At 45.0% G+C, this 18,225-nt stretch overlaps 2 protein-coding genes across 5 annotated transcripts; one reads left to right on the forward strand and one right to left on the reverse strand.

The window, feature by feature from the left end:
- The first annotated feature begins 287 nt into the window (after positions 1 to 287).
- LOC143875607 (uncharacterized) lies at positions 288 to 10,544 on the forward strand. Of its 4 annotated transcripts, XM_077377211.1 has the most exons (7): positions 288 to 425; positions 2,299 to 2,398; positions 2,475 to 2,574; positions 7,639 to 7,815; positions 8,917 to 9,015; positions 9,110 to 9,355; positions 10,056 to 10,544. In XM_077377211.1, the coding sequence occupies exons 2-7, from the start codon at positions 2,340 to 2,342 to the stop codon at positions 10,323 to 10,325; spliced, it is 951 nt and encodes a 316-aa protein (XP_077233326.1). In that variant the 5' UTR covers positions 288 to 425; positions 2,299 to 2,339; the 3' UTR covers positions 10,326 to 10,544. The 4 variants fall into 4 exon arrangements, with proteins under 4 accessions (XP_077233326.1, XP_077233327.1, XP_077233330.1 ...); XM_077377212.1 differs by lacking the exon at positions 2,299 to 2,398 and having other exon boundaries at positions 2,492 to 2,574; XM_077377214.1 differs by lacking the exon at positions 288 to 425 and having other exon boundaries at positions 2,330 to 2,398; positions 2,492 to 2,574.
- A 5,922-nt stretch (positions 10,545 to 16,466) lies between these two features.
- On the reverse strand, positions 16,467 to 17,693 carry LOC143875670 (uncharacterized). The gene has a single exon (XM_077377276.1). The coding sequence runs from the start codon at positions 17,691 to 17,693 to the stop codon at positions 16,467 to 16,469; it is 1,227 nt and encodes a 408-aa protein (XP_077233391.1).
- Between the last annotated feature and the right edge of the window lie 532 nt (positions 17,694 to 18,225).

An 18,225-nucleotide genomic window follows, 5' to 3' on the forward strand; every position in this document is an offset into this window, starting at 1 on the left:
TAAGTTTATGTTTGGGGGAATCTTGTAGCCGATCCACAGAGTTTATAGTAGTTTTTCTTAAAAAAAAAAACTTAAAAATTTACAAAAAAAAATGGCATTGATTATTTGATTAGCGGGGCGGGGCGGGGCGGGGCGGGGACAACTCCATCCCCTTCCCCTTCCCCTCCCCGCACCGGGGAATTTTTATATTCCCCTTCCCCTTCCCCTCTCAAATCGGGGAATCCCCTCTCCAAACGGGGCGGGGCGGATCCCCGCTTTTTCGGGTGAAATTGCCAGCCCTAGTCACGAAAGAAAAAGACAAAGGTAAAGTCTGAGAGCGCACCAAAAGTCTGGTGAGTTAGTGGTCTCCCCTTCTCCCCAAATATCTCCTCCCCATTGCCCCTGCTGTTTTTCCTTCTGCTCTCCTCTGCTCCTGCTTCCACCAGGTAACTGTACATTCTCTCTTCTTTCTTCACTATTTTGTTGCATCTAGATCTAGGATCAGTGGTTCCATTTGAGAAATTTGAAACTTTTTAATTCCCTTGTTATTTGTTGCCTGGAATCAATCTTCACATCTCCCTCTCTCATTCTGTTTAAACCAGACATTTTTCCTTTTTTTTTGGATCTATTCATTCCTCCCTATCTTGAATTCCTGATTTCTTTCTTTTTGAATTGGCATGTTCTTCTTTCTTATTTCCTTTTCCTCCTTGGGGAACTGCTTCTTCACTTGACTCCGAATGATCGAAAATGTCATTCTATTTTTTCTTTTTCTTGTCATTTAAATCCATCCGAGAGTGAGAGCGTTACATGGAAGCATGCTTTGTTATCTGAAAAAGTGCTACAAGTGCCGTTACTTTTTCAGATTTTTAAGATTCTTGAGTTTGCTGATAGTCATTTAGATTGAGCTACGACCCCTTTTTTTTTTTACGATATACTGTGCCGTGTTTTGTCTGATCTCATTACATCATAAATCTGAAGTTCTGAACCACTTCACTTTATCTCATCCCTCTTTCATATATATATATATATATATGAGAAAACGGTTCCTACACATATGTGTAGAGAGTTCTCTACACACTAGCTTAAAATACAGTGGGGCGGTGGATACTCTTTAATCTTGATAAGAGTAGAATATCTGAGGAAAATTAGGGCCTGTTTGGATGCTGAGAAGATTTTGATTTGGATTTCTCACATTTGCAGCCCTTTTTGCTTTGTGATTTGGATCCGGATCAAATCCTTTGATTTCCAAATCAGACACTGATAGTGAAAAAAAATCAGATTTCCAAATATGATGTGGAAATAAGTAATTGGAAATCCACAGATGTGGCAGTTTCCTTCACCCTCTTTGCTCCTCAACCTCTCCCCTAAAGCAGAAAGTACCCCCTTTCCTCTCCATCTCCCTCAACATGAGCTGGCGGATCTATTCATTTTATATTCAAAACTCAATTCCAAATCCAAATATAGAATGTGAGGTATCCAAACGGGCCCTTAGGGTACGTAAACTATGTTAGTAGGTGGATGTTTTGAGAAGTTCCTATCACGTGGATTCTTCCTCATACCAGTGTCTTGATCAAGGAAGCAGGATTCTTCCCTGGGAGCCTTCGATTCCCGCTTCGATTCCCGTTTCGATTCCCACTCTGGAAACCTTTAGTAGGATTCTTCCCTGAGAGCCTTCGATTCCCGCTTTCGATTCCTACTCTGGCAACCTTGGTCTGGATGACTAATTCCGATCGCAGTCACAGAAAAACCGATTCCCTGTGGATTTCTAAAGTTATTCATGATGGTCAGGATTATATTTTGTTTGAAGTTTGAACATTGATATGCTGTGCTGCTTAGATAGCTGACTAAATTGTGCAGGCCTTTAGGCTTTGGGTTGAAGTAATATCAAATTTGGACAGTACAGCCTCTCTGTATGGAGATGAAAATCAATTTCTTGCTCCTTGGTCTCTATATCTTAATTATGATGAGATTTTGCATTATTTCATGACCTCCAATTTTATAGACCTCCAACATGCAGGGGACAAAGAGTTCAGTGATAGGTTGCTTGGCTAATCATTAACACAGTGGCAATTAGATATGTGTGGAGAGTTCACTGTCATAGCTTTGAGGTTTTTATGCCCCAAAATTTTCAAGTGTTCTACTTCATTCCCTTTGTGTAAATTTCTTTTAGTACTGAATGATAAAATGATCTGAAGTTTTCCTTTGTATGGGACAACATGCATGACTTTTAGGAATGGAAGCCGTATCTAATGATTTCTTGATTTGTCATTTTGACTGACGCTCCATATATTCTCTCTAATAAGGTTGTGAGATTTTCAGTTCTTGTGAGTTGTGACCTACTATCTTCACCGCACTCATGGATGTCATCAGAGTCTCAAACAACTAGATTGAGAATTTTAAACCTTTCAGCAATCAATTGGTCAGCCTGGTACCTTTTTAAAGGACAACTGTGGCAAATGCTTACCTAAGAAAACATGCCAAGTTTTACTTTTTAGGCTGTACTTCTTTGCAGATTATAAAGAGAGCACCATGTTCCGTAGATGGCATAATGCTCATGATCATCAGGAGAACAATTCTATACTCCAAGAACAAAAGGTAATTGAAATTTAGTAGACACACAAATAAAGGCATAAATCTATTTGCTTTATTTGGGTTCATGAAATTTCAAGTGTGAAGTTATGTAGATATTGTTATTTCTGTAGAAAATTTAAAATTTAAAGCCCTCCTCCTTTTTGATGGATCTGCATATTAATATATTATGTTATAATATTATAATAGCATAGATAAATATGAAATTTGATTTTCTATTTACGTCTATCATGTAATGGGGAAACGCAGGTGGTCCATGGATGTTTAAAACCCTCCTCCTTTTTGATGGATCTGCATATTATGTTATAATATTATAATAGCATTGATAAATATGAAAATTTTCTATTTACGTCTATCATGTAATGGGGAAAGGCAGTGGTCCATGGATGTAACAAAAGTAGCTACCAGAAGAAATTTTGAATGACTTGATTTTATTGTACTCTTTGATTGCGAGGAACACGAGATGGGAATCCTTCTCATTTGTTTTTCTGCTATGTATAGAGCAAAAATTTATTGTACTCTTTGATTGCGAGGAACGCGACATGGGAATCCTTCTCATTTGTTTTTCTGCTATGTATAGAGCAAAAATTTATAAAAATCCCTGGAAAACATTATCAATAACAGTGTGTAATTTAATCTGTCTTCAATTATATGTGTATGTGTGTGTGTGCAAGCGTGCACGCGCGCGCGTGTGTGCGTGTCCCCAAAATTCTTTTGAGCAAACTAGTCTTTGCTCCAAGATTTTTTCTGGCCTTTGAAAAATAAAAAAGAAATGCGTGTTTTCTCTTATAAAAGCCTTTTTCCTTTTAGCTATGCTCCTTATTTATTCTTTGCCCATAAGTAGCATCTGGAAGCTCTCTAAGAGGCAAGTAGAGTTCTCATCCCATGTTTTTTCCCTTCTCTCTTCATGTTCTTCGAAACTAAAGGCAGTATAAGATGCAAAGAAGAATTATTAACAGCCAAATAAATTCTTAAGACACTATTTACAACAAATTATTCACTTGAAATGGCAATATTGCAGGTAACGGTCCAGACCGCACCTTAATCTCTGACATCTAAGACCATACCTGAAATATTTGCTGTTCTTGACTTCTTTTGTTACTCGTAACCATAGTTGTAAATTCCGTTTCGGTCGCCATTTCGTTTTGGCCACCAAAACGAAATTTCGGTCATTTCGGTGCATTTCGGTCGAAACTTTTCGTTCACACAAAAAATATATTAAAAAATATGAGAAAAATCCAAAATAATAAAAAAATCAATAGAAAAAGATGAAAAACTAATAAATAGTCCAAAATATGTGTCCCAAAAGGCATATTCATTAGTTAAACACATAAAGTCTTGCACAAGTCCAACTGATAGTCTGATACATTGAAAAACATAAAAAAAAAAAAGAGATACATGAAAGTGAAACATAGACAATAGCTAGTAGCAACAACTCTCAGTCATCATAACTCGGATGATCATACTCAATGTCTTCTTCTTCGTCGTCGTCGCCGCCGTCATCACCACCTAGACCACCAGTAGGGACATCTTCAAGAGGCATGAGAAAGTCGTCGTGGTCATCCCTGACCCCAACCACAGCAGTAGGTGTTTCAAGATTTTCCCACCAAATGTCTTCCGGCGTGAATATGACATCTTCTTCTTCTGCAACCCAATCCATCATGACATCCAGATGGTCTATGCTCAAAGGGTCACTAGTGGTAGATGATTTCCTCAACAAATCCCTGAAAAGGAAAACATTAAGTTTAATGTCAAAGGTTAAACTTAAAAGCTTAAAGTGATGAGGTGAGAGTTGAAAACATTATATTACGTTGTATACCTTTCTCGAAACTTAAGATTGTAATGGACAAACACCAAGTCATCGAATCTTTGGTGCTCCAACCTATTTCTCTTTGCAGAGTGAATGCGTTCGAATGTGCTCCAATTCCTTTCACACCCAGTCGCACTGCAGGTCTGACTGAGGATTCTGATCGCAAAGGTCTGTAATTCTTCCACGTCACCTCCGAATTGATTCCACCATGCAACTGTAAAGTAGCAAATAGTAAAGCATTATTTGTTGAGAAACTGAAAGTTAAAATGACTTATACTTAATTAAACAAACAACTCAAATATACCTGGTCCCAACTTCGTTCGGTTGCGGATTGTAAGCTTCATTCCAAACATACCCTTAACCTCTCGATAATTCTCAATCTGATTGGTGATGAGGTCTTGTATACCTTCATCAGGTACTAGTCGAGTGATGCATGCCAACAAGCCTCTGGTTACTTCACTGTGCCTAGAGAAGGTAAGAGTGAAAAAGAGAGCAGGGTTAAGAAAATATCCTGCTGCATGGAGGGGACTGTGGAGTTGCCTATCCCATCTTTGGTCGATGATCCTCCAGATGGGATTGTAATTTGATTTTCTCTTCAACCTCTCCTTGATGTTCTCTTTGGCCTTATCCATGGCCTCATATAGGTAACCCATCGCCGGTTTGTCCTGCCGATCTACCAAACGCAGCACTCTCACTAAAGGCTCGTTGATGTTTTGAATGTACTTGCATTGGTCCCAAAAAGATTTATCCAACACAGTACTAACTACCCCTTCACTCAGTGGGTATTGGACAAACCTACTAGTACTATACTCATCAGACACAAACATCTGCTGAAGTGCTTTCCGATTCAACACCAGACTTTGTATGCTAATGAAATTTGTAGCAAATCTGGTTGCAGCAGGGCGGCATAACTCCTTCCCACCTGTGAACTTCTTCCTCATCAAATTCAAGAGGCTTCCATGGTTGTAGATGAACTTTGTAATCGTCCGAGCCCTCTCAATTGTGGTTGCTATGTGAGGAAATACAATCGGTTTGCACAGATGCTCCAAGATGAGATCTATGCAATGAGCTGCGCACAGAGTCCAGAAGAATGTACCAAACGCGGCTTCTAGTCTTTTCCCAGCAGCTTTGTAACTTGGCTCACTGTCAGTTACAAATTGCACCACATATTCCGGATTCACCTCTCCGACAATCTTTTCAAAGATATTGTGTAATTCATCGGCATTCTTCACTATGCCAGATGTATCAACGGATTTGAGGAATATGACTCCTTTAGGGCAGTACACCAAAAAGTTGATTAGGGAACGTTGTTTGGCGTCTGTCCATCCATCTGCCATAATGCTACAGCCAGTGTATCTCCATGACATCTTAATCTCCTCCAAGTAGTTGTTTACCTCATCCACTGTATTCTTCAAAATGGAACCCGTTAAAGCATGATAAGTAGGTGCCTTATAACCCAAACCCACGGCATTCACAGCATCAAACATAGGTTGCCAGAAAGGTGAATTGGCAACATTGAAAGGGAGATTGGCATCGTAGCAAAGCATGCCAACCGCCATGTCTGCTCTATCCACTGTTTCTTTGGTAGCCAAAGCACTTTTAATGCTTGGCTGGGCTCCAGGGGTTGTTCGTGGTGCAAAGAAATTCCTGATCCCTCTTGTGATTCCCTTCTTCTTCCTTTTTGTACCACTCGGTTCTACAAGAACTTCCTTACCCCTTCGTTGAGGCAATGGTGTGCCAATGTCTTCTTCATCCTGCTATTCTTCTTCGTCTGGTGTGCCATAAAAACCTCCAACCTCTGCACTGGATAGGCTCATCCTAGCCCTTTCTTTTCTCTTTGCATCTAAAAGTTGCTTCATTCGATATTTTATATCTTCAGTCACTTTTTTGCATGATGCTACTTCACCAGGAACAACCGCTAAATGTTCTTTCAAGCGGGTTATACCTCCACCCGATATGACTTTGCCACAAAATATGCAAGTTACTTTATTTTTTTGACCCGGAACCAATGTACCGTAAGCCCATGCCGGGTCATCCGATCTAGCTGGTGCCGAACCAATAGAGGATGCTCCTGCAGAAGGTCCCGAGCCCGACCCCCTCATTCTGAAATGAAGTATAAGACGGGGGAAAATGAATTAGAAGAAAGGAAATTGAAACAAATTACAAAAAAATGAAGTAGAAGGGGACAAATGAAGTAAGAAATAAAAGAAAGGAAATGGAAAGAAATAAAGAGAACCTTGAGGTTGAACTTGATTTGAAGAGAATAAGATAATATTAGCCTCCCCTCTTGAAATTTGTAATGTAACTTGAAAGCCTTCACTTGAAATTTGTAGTGTAACTTGTAATTTGCAAGCTTTAGGAAATAGTTCTTGTAGTTGTAAGTTGAAGGTAGGCCTTCCCTTTGCTCCAAAATGGACTTGGATTGAGTTGAAGAAGAGTGTAGACTTGTAGGAAATTTATTATAATAGATAGTGTAAGTGAAAGTAGAAAAGAGAAGGATAATCACTTATGTGAAGGTGGAGGAGAAGAAGGTAGGGGAAAAGCTATTTATAGAGTTTTTTTATTGTTTGTGCAAGTAAAAATGACTAGAATACCCTTCCCAACAGCTATAAACGGTCACATTTGGAGGCTAAAATGGTCAAAAACCCAAAAGAGCCGTTACAGGGGCATTGATGTAATTTCTGCAAAACAGTCAAACTAGCCGTTATAGCCAATTTCGGATGAAATTCAAAATTTCGTCCATTTCGGATGAAATCCGAAATTTCGGTCAATTTCGAACGAAATGACCGAAATTTCGGACGAAACGAAATTTTGAAGATTTCGTTTTCGTTCCGAGAACGAAAACGAAATGTTTCGTCCATTTCGGACGAAACGAAACGAAATTTATAACCCTGCTCGTAACATCGAACATGTAATTTCTTTTAAGCAATATTGCAGATAATGGTCCAGAGCAACCTTTGTCTCTGCTAGATGCAATCTTTGACCATGTCTGAAAACATTTGTTGTTCTTGATTTTTCCTGTTACTCGTAACATCCAAACATTCAATATCCTTCTAGAAACAGAATTCAGTGTCCTAGGTTACCAAGTAGCTTTTGGTTACCTGGGGTTCAGTTAAGTTGATGACTAATTTGGTGCAAGTTTGGTAGAACCTAATGGACGTTCATTTTTAAAAGTTCTCTCGGGAAGACGATGTCATAAGTTGAATTTATCGTGTTGGTACATTTGTAAATACTTGTTCATATCCTTATCCTACAAACAGGTCAATGAGCTCAAAGCTGCTATTGGACCACTATCCGGACGCAGTTCACAGTTCTGCACTGATGCATGCCTGAGGAGATATTTGGAAGCTCGGAACTGGAACGTTGATAAGGCTAAAAGAATGTTGGAAGAGACACTCAAGTGGAGATCAACCTATAAGCCTGAAGAAATCCGCTGGGTAAGTTTCCCCAACCTGGCTTGCTGGATAGCTTTTTTCTTGATCCTTGAATCATATGGATATCATAAAGTTATTTTCCTCTCTTTTACAGTTTTTCTTTTCATATATTCACGGTAAAAGTATTAAATGGTTCCTCATGAACAAATATATATGCCCTTTTTCATGTAGGATTCATGTAACGGCGCTAATTCTAATTCTCCAGAATGTGCGCTGCAAACTGGTCTTTGTACAGTGGGTATTACCAGTGTATCTGTGATGGTAGATGCTTATAATTTTGAATAGGGAACTGATATTTCTGCCCCTTTATCTGGCCTCCAGCCCCTTTATCAAACTTTGACTGGTTTTGAAGCACTTTTTTTTTTTCATTTAAGAGCGCCCTTCGTTCTAAAACAACTCAGTCACAACTCACAACTGGTCAAGACAGGTCAAAGTGGCAGGAGGGGAAATATCGGGGGTGGAAACAGCAGCTCCCTTTTGAATACTGGAATATGCTTCTCCATTTATGCATATTTTGGCCTGTATTTAGAACTTGATCTGATACTTGAAAAACTCACCAAGTTCATCAACTTGACCCAGACTCCACTACATTTAAAGTCGTAACCTGGTTTCTCTAAAACCCCCGAAAAAAAGTGGAATGAGTACTCAAGAAACTACATTTTAAGTCGTAACCTGGTATTCATGTGTAACTACGAGAGGAGCTCAATTGCCAGTCATTCTATCAGTTTCAACCTTTTCTATCTCAAAAGCTTGATAAGGTACTTGCTCAGAATCCAAGTTTTTTTTTTTTTTTTTTGTTTTTAAAAGGAAGCTCAGAATCCCTTTTAACTCACAGAGTCATTTTAGATGTATTGACACATGTTTTTGAGATAGGCTGATCCCTTTTAGCAAAAGTTTCTTATCATTTCTTTCTATTCTTCAGCTACTATTTATACAGTATTTATAGTTTTACATGTACTCCTTATGTGAATATTAACTTCTCTGTTTAGTACTTGAATGAACTAGCTATGGTATACATTTATATCTGTACATGTGTTGTAGGTCAGGTTTTCCAATGTTTCCACGTTAAAACGTGCACTTGTTGTGTAACACTTTCTATTTCAGCATGAAGTAGCAAGTGAAGGCGAAACTGGAAAAGTGTACAGAGCAAATTTTCATGATAGAGTTGGGAGGAGTGTTCTTATATTGAGACCAGGAAAGCAGGTTTGAGTTTGAATTGTTTCTTGTGAGGAGTTAATGTAGTTGTGTAGGTTGAGGAGGAATTTAATTTTGAACTGAGTTTTCTTTTCTTGTGAAGAACACGACGTCACATGACAATCAGATCCGTCATCTGGTATATCTCATAGAGAATGCAATCCTTAACTTACAAGAAGGTCAAGAGCAGATGGTGTGGTTGATAGACTTCAGCGGATGGTCATTGACAAACTCAGTGCCCATCAAGACTACCCGAGAAACTGTAAATATATTGCAGAATCACTATCCCGAGAGGCTTGCTGCAGCATTTCTCTACAATCCCCCAAGGATCTTTGAAGCCTTTTGGAAGGTTTGAGTTCTACTCTTCTATATGTATATGGGATTTATTGTTAGAGCAAACTCAAACACCACCTGATAGGAAATGATTGGAAAAACATTATTGATGCTTTGGAAAGACTGAACATGTACCTCTTTCTTTTTCAGGCTAGGCCTTTTTTACACTGATTTTTACTATTAAAACATTCTGAAAAGAGGTTTTAAATATCACCCACTGGGTTAGGTAATTGGCAGATAAAAATTGGAAATTCAGCTTACAGTGATGTCAAAAATGCTTGGAACTGAGTGTATGATTGTTGGTTTTTATCAATGGTAACCTATGACATGATATTTAGTTGATAATTGCCCGCTAGGTCGCTCCCTACTTTTCCCCATTGTTGCATTCATTAAAATCCTACTCTTTTGAACCGTATACAGAAAAAAATGATAAAGAAAATGGCAGAAGTTTTTAATTCAGTTCCTCCTCCCTGTTTTTTCCTTGAATGTTTATGACTGTTTTCCAGTTAACTCAGAGATTTGGACATCACTTTTTAAAACACTGCCATTTTTTAAATTCAGTAATCACTACCGTGTTTTGGCAGTATTGTGGATATGGTGAATGTTGGGTGCGCTTTTGTTCTATCATAATAAAGGAAAGAAGAGGAGTCCCCCCCTTTCCACTGTACTCCATCATAAATTCATAATCAACTAAGAATTCTACTCTGGCGGTGCAGGTTGTCAAATATTTCCTGGATCCAAAAACTTTCCAGAAGGTGAAATTCGTTTACCCAAAGAATGAAGAGAGTACAGAACTCATGAAACAGAACTTTGACATTGAGATTCTTCCATCAGAGTTTGGAGGTAGGAATCCAGCACAGTATGACCATGAGGAGTTCTCAAGATTGATGGCCGGGGATGATGTAAAAGCTGCCACCTTATGGGGAATGGACAATAAGCGCATCAACTCTAGCAATGGGTATTCAGCAGTAGAGGTGGCTCCATAGTAGGAGTGCTGAGAATTTATCTCAATTATATGTCACCATACATGGCTCACAAGTATTCTGGATTCTATGAAATAATGTGTGTACATCGTAGTATGATTTTACTGACAAAAGCAGGATCTGAAGTTCCATTTCCTGCTGCTATAGGACTGTTGAAAACAGAGAGAAATGTTTAAGTTTTGTTGGCAGAGGAATGACTATATATTCTTCGAGTTTTTGGTATATTTATGTTTATCTTTTGTTTCTGCTAGCTTGCTGTAGGATAATGTTGCTTTGAAGTTGGATCAAAGCAGGTCGAGGAGGGTATAGCTCATTGTTAGGCCCAAAATCGGTTAACAGATATGGCAGTGACGTAAGAGCCGAGCTGGAGGGAAGTAGAGTCCGGATGAGCTGTGTGCTGCACAGGAGCAAACGAGGTCAGAATGACCGACCCGGAGTGTACTCCGGACAGGCCCTTCGACACTCAAGTCAGTATGAGCCGGAGTGAAGAGGGTGTTTTTAAGAGTGGTGGGTGAGAATTTCAATACCCGATTTATGAGCTTTGGAAGCCTTTTTATAAGGAAAGTTTGGGGTAGGTAGGGAGTTAATGCCTCCAACGCAGGTGTCGACCAGCTATAGGTTCAGGTTCACCTACCCCGAGGGAATTACCAAACTACCCCTGCTGGCGAGGGTCCTGCGGTGGGCCCTCCTCTAGCCACGTGTTGGAAGCTAACAGGCTGCTGCGTTGTCGCACCCCATCAGTTGCCCCCCAGTTCTCCAAGTTATTATGGTGACTTGGGGAAATATGGTGGGGTACGCTTCCGATTGGAAGTGGTCGAGGCTTGTCCTGTGGCAGTCCTGAATCTGGAGCAGTCCGGAATCTGTGGTAGTCTGGATTTTGGAGCAGCCCGGAATCTGGGGGCAGTCCGGATTCGGGAGCAGTCCGGAAATTGGGGCAGTCCGGAAATCGGAGGAAGTCCGGAATCTGGAGGCAGTCCGGAATCTGGAGGCGGTCCGGAATCTGAAGCAGTCCGGAAATCGGAGGCGGTCCGGATTTTGGAGGCAGTCCGGAATCTGGTGGCAGTCCGGAATCTGGAGGCAGTCCGGAATCTGAAGCAGTCCGGAAATCGGAGGCAGTCCGGAAATCGGAGGCAGTCCGGAATCTGGAGGCAGTCCGGAATCTGGAGGCAGTCCGGAAATTGGGGCAGTCCGGAAATTGGGGCAGTCCGGAAATCGGGGGCAGTCCGGATTTTGGAGGCAGTCCGGAATCCGTGGCGGTCCGGATTTTGGTCAGTCCGGCTTTGACCGGACTAATCTTTGTCGTTTAGCGACCCAGTCCGGCTTGGGCCGGACTGATTTTTGTCGTTTTTGCGAAACGCGTCGTATCCAGTCCGGCTGGGGCCGGACTGCCTTTTGTCGTTTAGCGACCCAGTCCGGCTTGGGCCGGACTGCTTTTTGTCGTTTTGCGAAACGTGTCATATCCAGTCCGGCTTTAGCCGGACTGCCTTTTGTCGTTTAGCGAAACGCGTCGTATCCAGTCCGGCTTGGGCCGGACTGCCTTTTATCGTTTAGCGACCCAGTCCGGCTTGGGCCGGACTGCCTTTTGTCGTTTAGCGAAACGCGTCATATCCAGTCCGGCTTGGGCCGGACTGCCTTTTGTCGTTTAGCGACCCAGTCCGGCTTGGGCCGGACTGTTTTTTGTCGTTTTGCGAAACGCGTCATATCCAGTCCGGCTTGGGCCGGACTGCCTTTTGTCGTTTAGCGACCCAGTCCGGCTTGGGCCGGACTGCTTTTTGTCGTTTTGCGAAACGCGTCATATCCAGTCCGGCTTGGGCCGGACTGCCTTTTGTCGTTTAGCGACCCAGTCCGGCTTGGGCCTGACTGCTTTTTGTCGTTTTGCGAAACGCGTCATATCCAGTCCGGCTTGGGCCGGACTGCCTTTTGTCGTTTAGCGACCCAGTCCGGCTTGGGCCGGACTGCTTGGAACTCGTCTCGAAGTTTGTGCCCGCCATTAATACAAGACACGTGGCACCCCTCGGGCGTCCTCGAGATGTGCGCCCTTCATTTAATGCACACCGCCTCAGAGAAATCTATATAAGAGTGGGTTTTGCCTTCTCACTTTCACTTTTTACTTCTCCTTCTCCCCCTCTTTTTCCTCTGTCGGTTCGGCGAAGCCCAGTTCGGCGAAGGTCAGTTCGGGCCGTGTAGTTTTTGTGAACGGCGGTGGATTCGGGAGCATTCAGTGTGATCCGGTAATTTTTCTTGAGCGCGTCTCATTCATTTCTTTTCCTGCTTTCATGTCTAGTAGCTCTAGTTCTGAGTCCGGTTCGGGGGAGTCGTCTTCTAGTAGTTCAGGGTTTAGATCGTTGATTAGGATCGAGGATAGGCCTACTTGGTCACCGGCCCCGAAAACGGCGAGTGTGACTGTTATAGGTAGTGATGAGGAGGGGGAGGACGAGGCGATATTAGACTTGAACACCGCTCCGCTTCTAACGGATAGTTACGTCCCACAAGGGGGGAGTGTTGGTAGTGACGCCGGCGAGGCGTCCACAACGTTTCACCCAGGCCGGGCCGTTGAGGTCGTAGCACGGGCCCGTATGGATGCCAACCCTACCTACAACATACAGGCTCTCAATGAGGAGAACTACCTGGATGAGTCCGCCATGGCAGTGATTAGGGATAAGTACTGCATCCCATCCAGGTTTGGACTGAGGGAGGCGACGGAGGGAGATAGAGCCTGTAACGAAAGCTCCGATATTTGCATATATGACGAGTCACTGAGGGCCGGACTCCGATTTCCTCTACACCCCTTCTTCGCTTCGGTGCTTCAGCATTACGGGCTAGCTCCGGCCCAAGTGGCGCCGAACTCGTGGAGGCTGCTCACGGGGTTTGTATACCTCATTCGGGGCCGGCTTCGGAGGGACTTGTCAGTACCGTTGTTCCGCGCGTGTGCGCAATTGAAGAAGCACAAGGGTGGGGGTTGGATTTACATTAGCCAGCATCCGGAGATAAAAATGATCACTGGCATTCCCACCTCCATACACCTGTGGAGGAACAGGTTCTTTTATGTCGAGGACACAGAGTCCAACGAGCCTTGGCCGGTCCCTTTGAAATGGGGAACCCCGGATACAGTCGCGATGAGTCGCAAACCGTTTCTCGAGGGTGAAGATGCGAGAACCCTCGCTCTACTTCGGGAGGTGCTGGACCGGGAGGGGCCTGTTGATTGTTCAAACTTCCAAGGGGAAGAGGTTTTGGTTGGGTTGGGCCTTAGTACTGCGACCCGGGCACGTACGTAGATAGCCTCCTTTAAAATTCGTCTCTCCACCTTCTTCTTTTTTTTGTTGTCTCTGACTGGTTTCGTTTTCGTCTATCTTTCAGAGATGCAGCAGCAGTCGTTAGTGGATAAGATGAGGAAGGGAGCCTTCGGGACGGTCCGTCAGGGCCAGAAAAGGAAGGCCCCAGAGACGGCGAGTCCGGCTCCGACTCAAAACGCACCGCCCCAGCCCAAGGCCAAGAGTTCGGTGAAACTGGTGAGTTCATCCGGCCGGGGCGCAGGGTCCTCGAGGACCGTGGCGACGTCTGCTGGCACCCTCCCGCCCCCGACGAGGCACGGTGATAACGTTTTTCGGTCGAACTGGGCCGTCCAAAAGACTGATTCCGGCCTTGGAGAGAGCCGGGTGGCTGTAGAGATTCAAACTAAATGTATTCTTGACAAAGACAAGCAACAGGTTCTCCACGAGCCGCCAGCTACGGCCGAAGAGGCCGTATTCTCTTCTCTTTATCAGGTAAGATGGCTGACGAGTACGCTTACTCTTTGCTCGCCTTCTGCTTTGTTTGCTTGTGTTAACACTTGCTCCTCTGTATTTTTACAGATCGGAGTGTACTTCAATGATCTGCGGGGGAAGAGTAAGAAATTCTCTGATGCTATAACTAAGTCTGAGGAGGAGAATGGGAAGCTGAAAAAGGAGGCGAAGGAGCTGAAGAAGTCCGTAGAAAAATCTGCCGAAGAGATCAAGCGGCTGAGAGAAGAGTTTGCCGCTCAGCTGGCCGCGTAGAAGGAGGAAGCGACGGAAGCCCTCAACGCTCAGAGGGAGAGAGCCCTATCGAGGCAGGCGACTGCCGTTCAGGAGAAGGAGGACGAACTCCTTCTTCTATCTAGTGAGGCCTACAAGATAGGGTTCTTTGACTGCCTTGGGCAGGTCAAGGATTCCAATCCGGGCGTTGACCTGTCGAGGATGGTTATACCTGATCCACCGACGCTCACTGGCGAGGAGCCGGCCGCAGCTGACGCACTCTTGCCCCCGGGGGCAGATCCAGCGCGGGATGGGGGCGATGAGGCGCCCTGAGTTCTTTTTCTCCCCTTTTTTGGCGATTTCTTGATTCCTTTTTGTAATGGCCCCTTGGAGGCCCAACTCCCTTTTGTAATGGTCCTCTGAGGCCCCAACATATGAATGGAAAGAACTTTTGTTTGTCTAACTCTTCAATGCTTGTCCGTCTCTAGTTTATACTGCTTTTTTGTATGATGCGTAACTATCGCTCCAGGTAGGATTCTTTGCGGAGACGAACCGTGGCGAACCAAACGTCGAGTACCCTAGTTTTAGTGAACTGGGTTTCGAAGGAGCTTTGGTTTTTTGCATCCGGGCTGGTTCCGGACCAGAAGTGGGCTCCCGGTCTTTGCGGAGACGACCCGTGGCGAACCGAACGTTGAGTACCCTAGTTTTAGTGAACTGGGTTTCGAAGGAGCTTTGGTTTTTGCATCCGGGCTGGTTCCGGACCAGGAGTGGGCTCCCGGTCTTTGCGGAGACGAGCCGTGGCGAACCGAACGTTGAGTACCCTAGTTTTAGTGAACTGGGTTTCGAAGGAGCTTTGGTTTTTGCATCCGGGCTGGTTCCGGACCAGGAGTGGGCTCCCGGTCTTTGCGGAGACGAGCCGTGGCGAACCAAACGTTGAGTACCCTAGTTTTAGTGAACTGGGTTTCGAAGGAGCTTTGGTTTTTTGCATCCGGGCTGGTTCCGGACCAGGAGTGGGCTCCCGGTCTTTGCGGAGACAAGCCGTGGCGAACCAAACGTTGAGTACCCTAGTTTTAGTGAACTGGGTTTCGAAGGAGCTTTGGTTTTTGCATCCGGGCTGGTTCCAGACCAGGAGTGGGCTCCCGGTCTTTGCGGAGACGAGCCGTGGCGAACCAAACGTTGAGTACCCTAGTTTTAGTGAACTGGGTTTCGAAATCTGACGGACACGAAGGCATTTGCAAAAAGAAAAGGTTCTTTCGTTCACATTCAGGAGATATTTACAAAGTTTTTTTTTTTGTGTGTGTCGGCTACTTTGCTACTGATGATATTTGCGAAGGTTCTTCGAGTTCCAGGCATGTGGTAATAGTTGTTCCTCGAGTGTTTCCAGTCTATAACTTCCTGGGCGAATCACCTCTTTTACTCGGTAAGGCCCCTCCCAGGTTGGGGAAAGCTTTCCGGCCTTCTTGGGTTGGGAGATAGCAGCTTTCCTTAAGACAAGATCTCTAACTCGAAACTCTCTAGGGCGTATCTTCGAGTCATGGTAGCGAGATACTTTCTGCTTGTAGGCGGCGACTCTTATTCGGGATTCTTCTCTGGCCTCCTCTAATAAGTCAAGATTCGTGCGGAGCCCGTCACCGTTGAGCTGTTCGTTGAAGTTGGAAATTCTAGCGGACGGGGTGCCTACATCGACAGGTATTACCGCCTCTGTTCCGAAGGACAGGTTGAATGGGGACTCACCCGTTGGTGTGCGCGGGGTGGTGCGATAGGCCCATAGGACGTGATACAGCTCATCTGCCCATCGACCAACTTTTTCGTCCAGTCTTTTCTTGATCCCTTGCAGCAGGATTCGGTTTGTGACTTCTGTCTGCCCGTTGGTCTGTGGGTGTGCTACGGAGGTGAACCTCTGCTCAATTTTCAGGTCGGAGCAAAACTTCCGAAAGTTTCGGCAGTCGAACTGTTTGCCGTTGTCTGTTATCAGGGCGCGAGGAATCCCGAATCTGCAGACTACTAATTTCCAGAAGAAGTTCTGCACATTCTGTTCGGTGATCTAGGCTAGAGGTTCAGCCTCCACCCATTTGGTAAAGTAATCAATAGCCATCACTACGAAGGTGCGCCTTCCGGAGGCCGGTGGGAAGGGGCCCAAGATATCCATCCCTCAAATAGCGAAGGGTAGCGGGCTGACAATTGGGGCCATAGATACGGCGGGCTGATGAATGGTGGGGGAGAACTTTTGGCATTTCTCGCATCTCTTTACCAGGGTCAGCGCGTCTTGTCTCAACGTCGGCCAGTACAGACCTCTAAGGAGGACTTTGATCGCCAGGGCTTTGCCCCCCAAGTGCTCCCCGCAAATACCTTCGTGTGTCTCCTGCAGGGCATACGTGGCGTCGCTGGGCCGGAGACACTTTAAGTATGGGAGAGTATAGGATCTTTTGAACAAGTTCTCGCCATCAAGTGAAAAACGGGCTGCTCTTTGGATCACCTTGCGCGCTTCTCTCTTGGCCTCAGGCAGTTTCCCACTACGCAGGTAGTCGACGATCTCATCCATCCAGCAGGGCTCGTGTTCCACCTGCATTATCTCAGCAGCCTTTCTTTCGATACTGGAGGCCTGTAGGAACTCCATGCATATATTCCCGAGAGTCGTGTATCCGGATGCGGCCAGCTTGGACAGTACATCTGCCTTTGTGTTGTCCGTTCTGGGGATTCTGACAACCTCAAAACTTCTGAACTTGGAGGATAGTTGCCGGACCTGGGAGAGGTATTTAATCATTCGCTCGTCGCGGGCTTCGTATATACCTTGGATTTGGTTGGCGACCAACTGGGAGTCACAGTAAGCTTTCAATCTCTGGGCTCCGGTCTGGACTGCAAGATTCATTCCGGCGAGGAGTGCTTCATACTCAGCCTCATTGTTGGAAGCGCGAAAGCCGAACCTCAAGGCGTAGTCTAGTGTGAAACCGTCCGGCCCGGTTAAAACCAGACCGGCTCCGCAACCAGCCTTGTTTGAGGATCCGTCCACGTGCACTTCCCAAAGTGCTTCGGCGATTGAAGGATCATGCTCAACCGGTGGCAGGGGGATGGTTCCTGCTCTGGCTCCATCTTCTGCTGGTTCTCCGGCTGTAGTAGCACCTTTCGCTGCTGGGGCTTGGGCGATTTCAGGTTCGGCGATCTGCTGGGGGATGGAGCATTCAGCTACGAAATCTGCCAATACTTGAGCCTTGATCGCGGGCCTGGGCATGTACCGGATGTCAAATTCACTCAATTCCACGGCCCATTTAACCAATCGTCCTGAAGTATCTGGCTTGTGGAGGACTTGTCTAAGCGGCTGGTCAGTTAGGACCTTTATCGTGTGAGCTTGGAAATACGGTCTCAACTTCCTGGCCGCCATTACCAGCGCGTAAGCCAATTTCTCGACCCGCTGGTACCTTATTTCGGCGTCGTGCAAGGCTTTGCTAACGTAGTAGACCGGTTTTTGTTGGCTGCGCTCTTCACGAACTAGGACCGCAGCCAGAGCCAGGGGGCTTATAGATAGATACAAGATTAGCTCCTCACCGGGCTCCGGTTTTGTCAATAGCGGTGGAGAGGACAAATATTGCTTCAGCTCCTCGAAGGAGGTTTGGCATTCCTCTGTCCAGGGCGAGGTTTTGAGGCCTTTGACTGCGTTGAAAAAAGGGAGACACCTCTCTGCAGATTTTGAGACGAAGCGCCCCAGCGCGGCTATCATCCCTGTCAGTCGTTGCACTTCTCTGATGGTTTTCGGCGGAGCGAGCTCCACCACGGCCTTGATTTTTTCTGGATTGGCCTCTATCCCTCTCTGGCTGACCATAAACCCCAGAAACTTCCCCGAGCTGACCCCAAAAGTGCACTTGGTGGGATTGAGTTTCATCTTATTGTCTCTCAGGACTTGAAACGTTTCTTCT

Source organism: Tasmannia lanceolata, unplaced genomic scaffold (assembly GCF_043159265.1).
Source record: "Tasmannia lanceolata isolate RefF3 unplaced genomic scaffold, GAP_Taslan_0.1 ptg000004l, whole genome shotgun sequence".
NCBI classification, from domain to species: domain Eukaryota; kingdom Viridiplantae; phylum Streptophyta; class Magnoliopsida; order Canellales; family Winteraceae; genus Tasmannia; species Tasmannia lanceolata.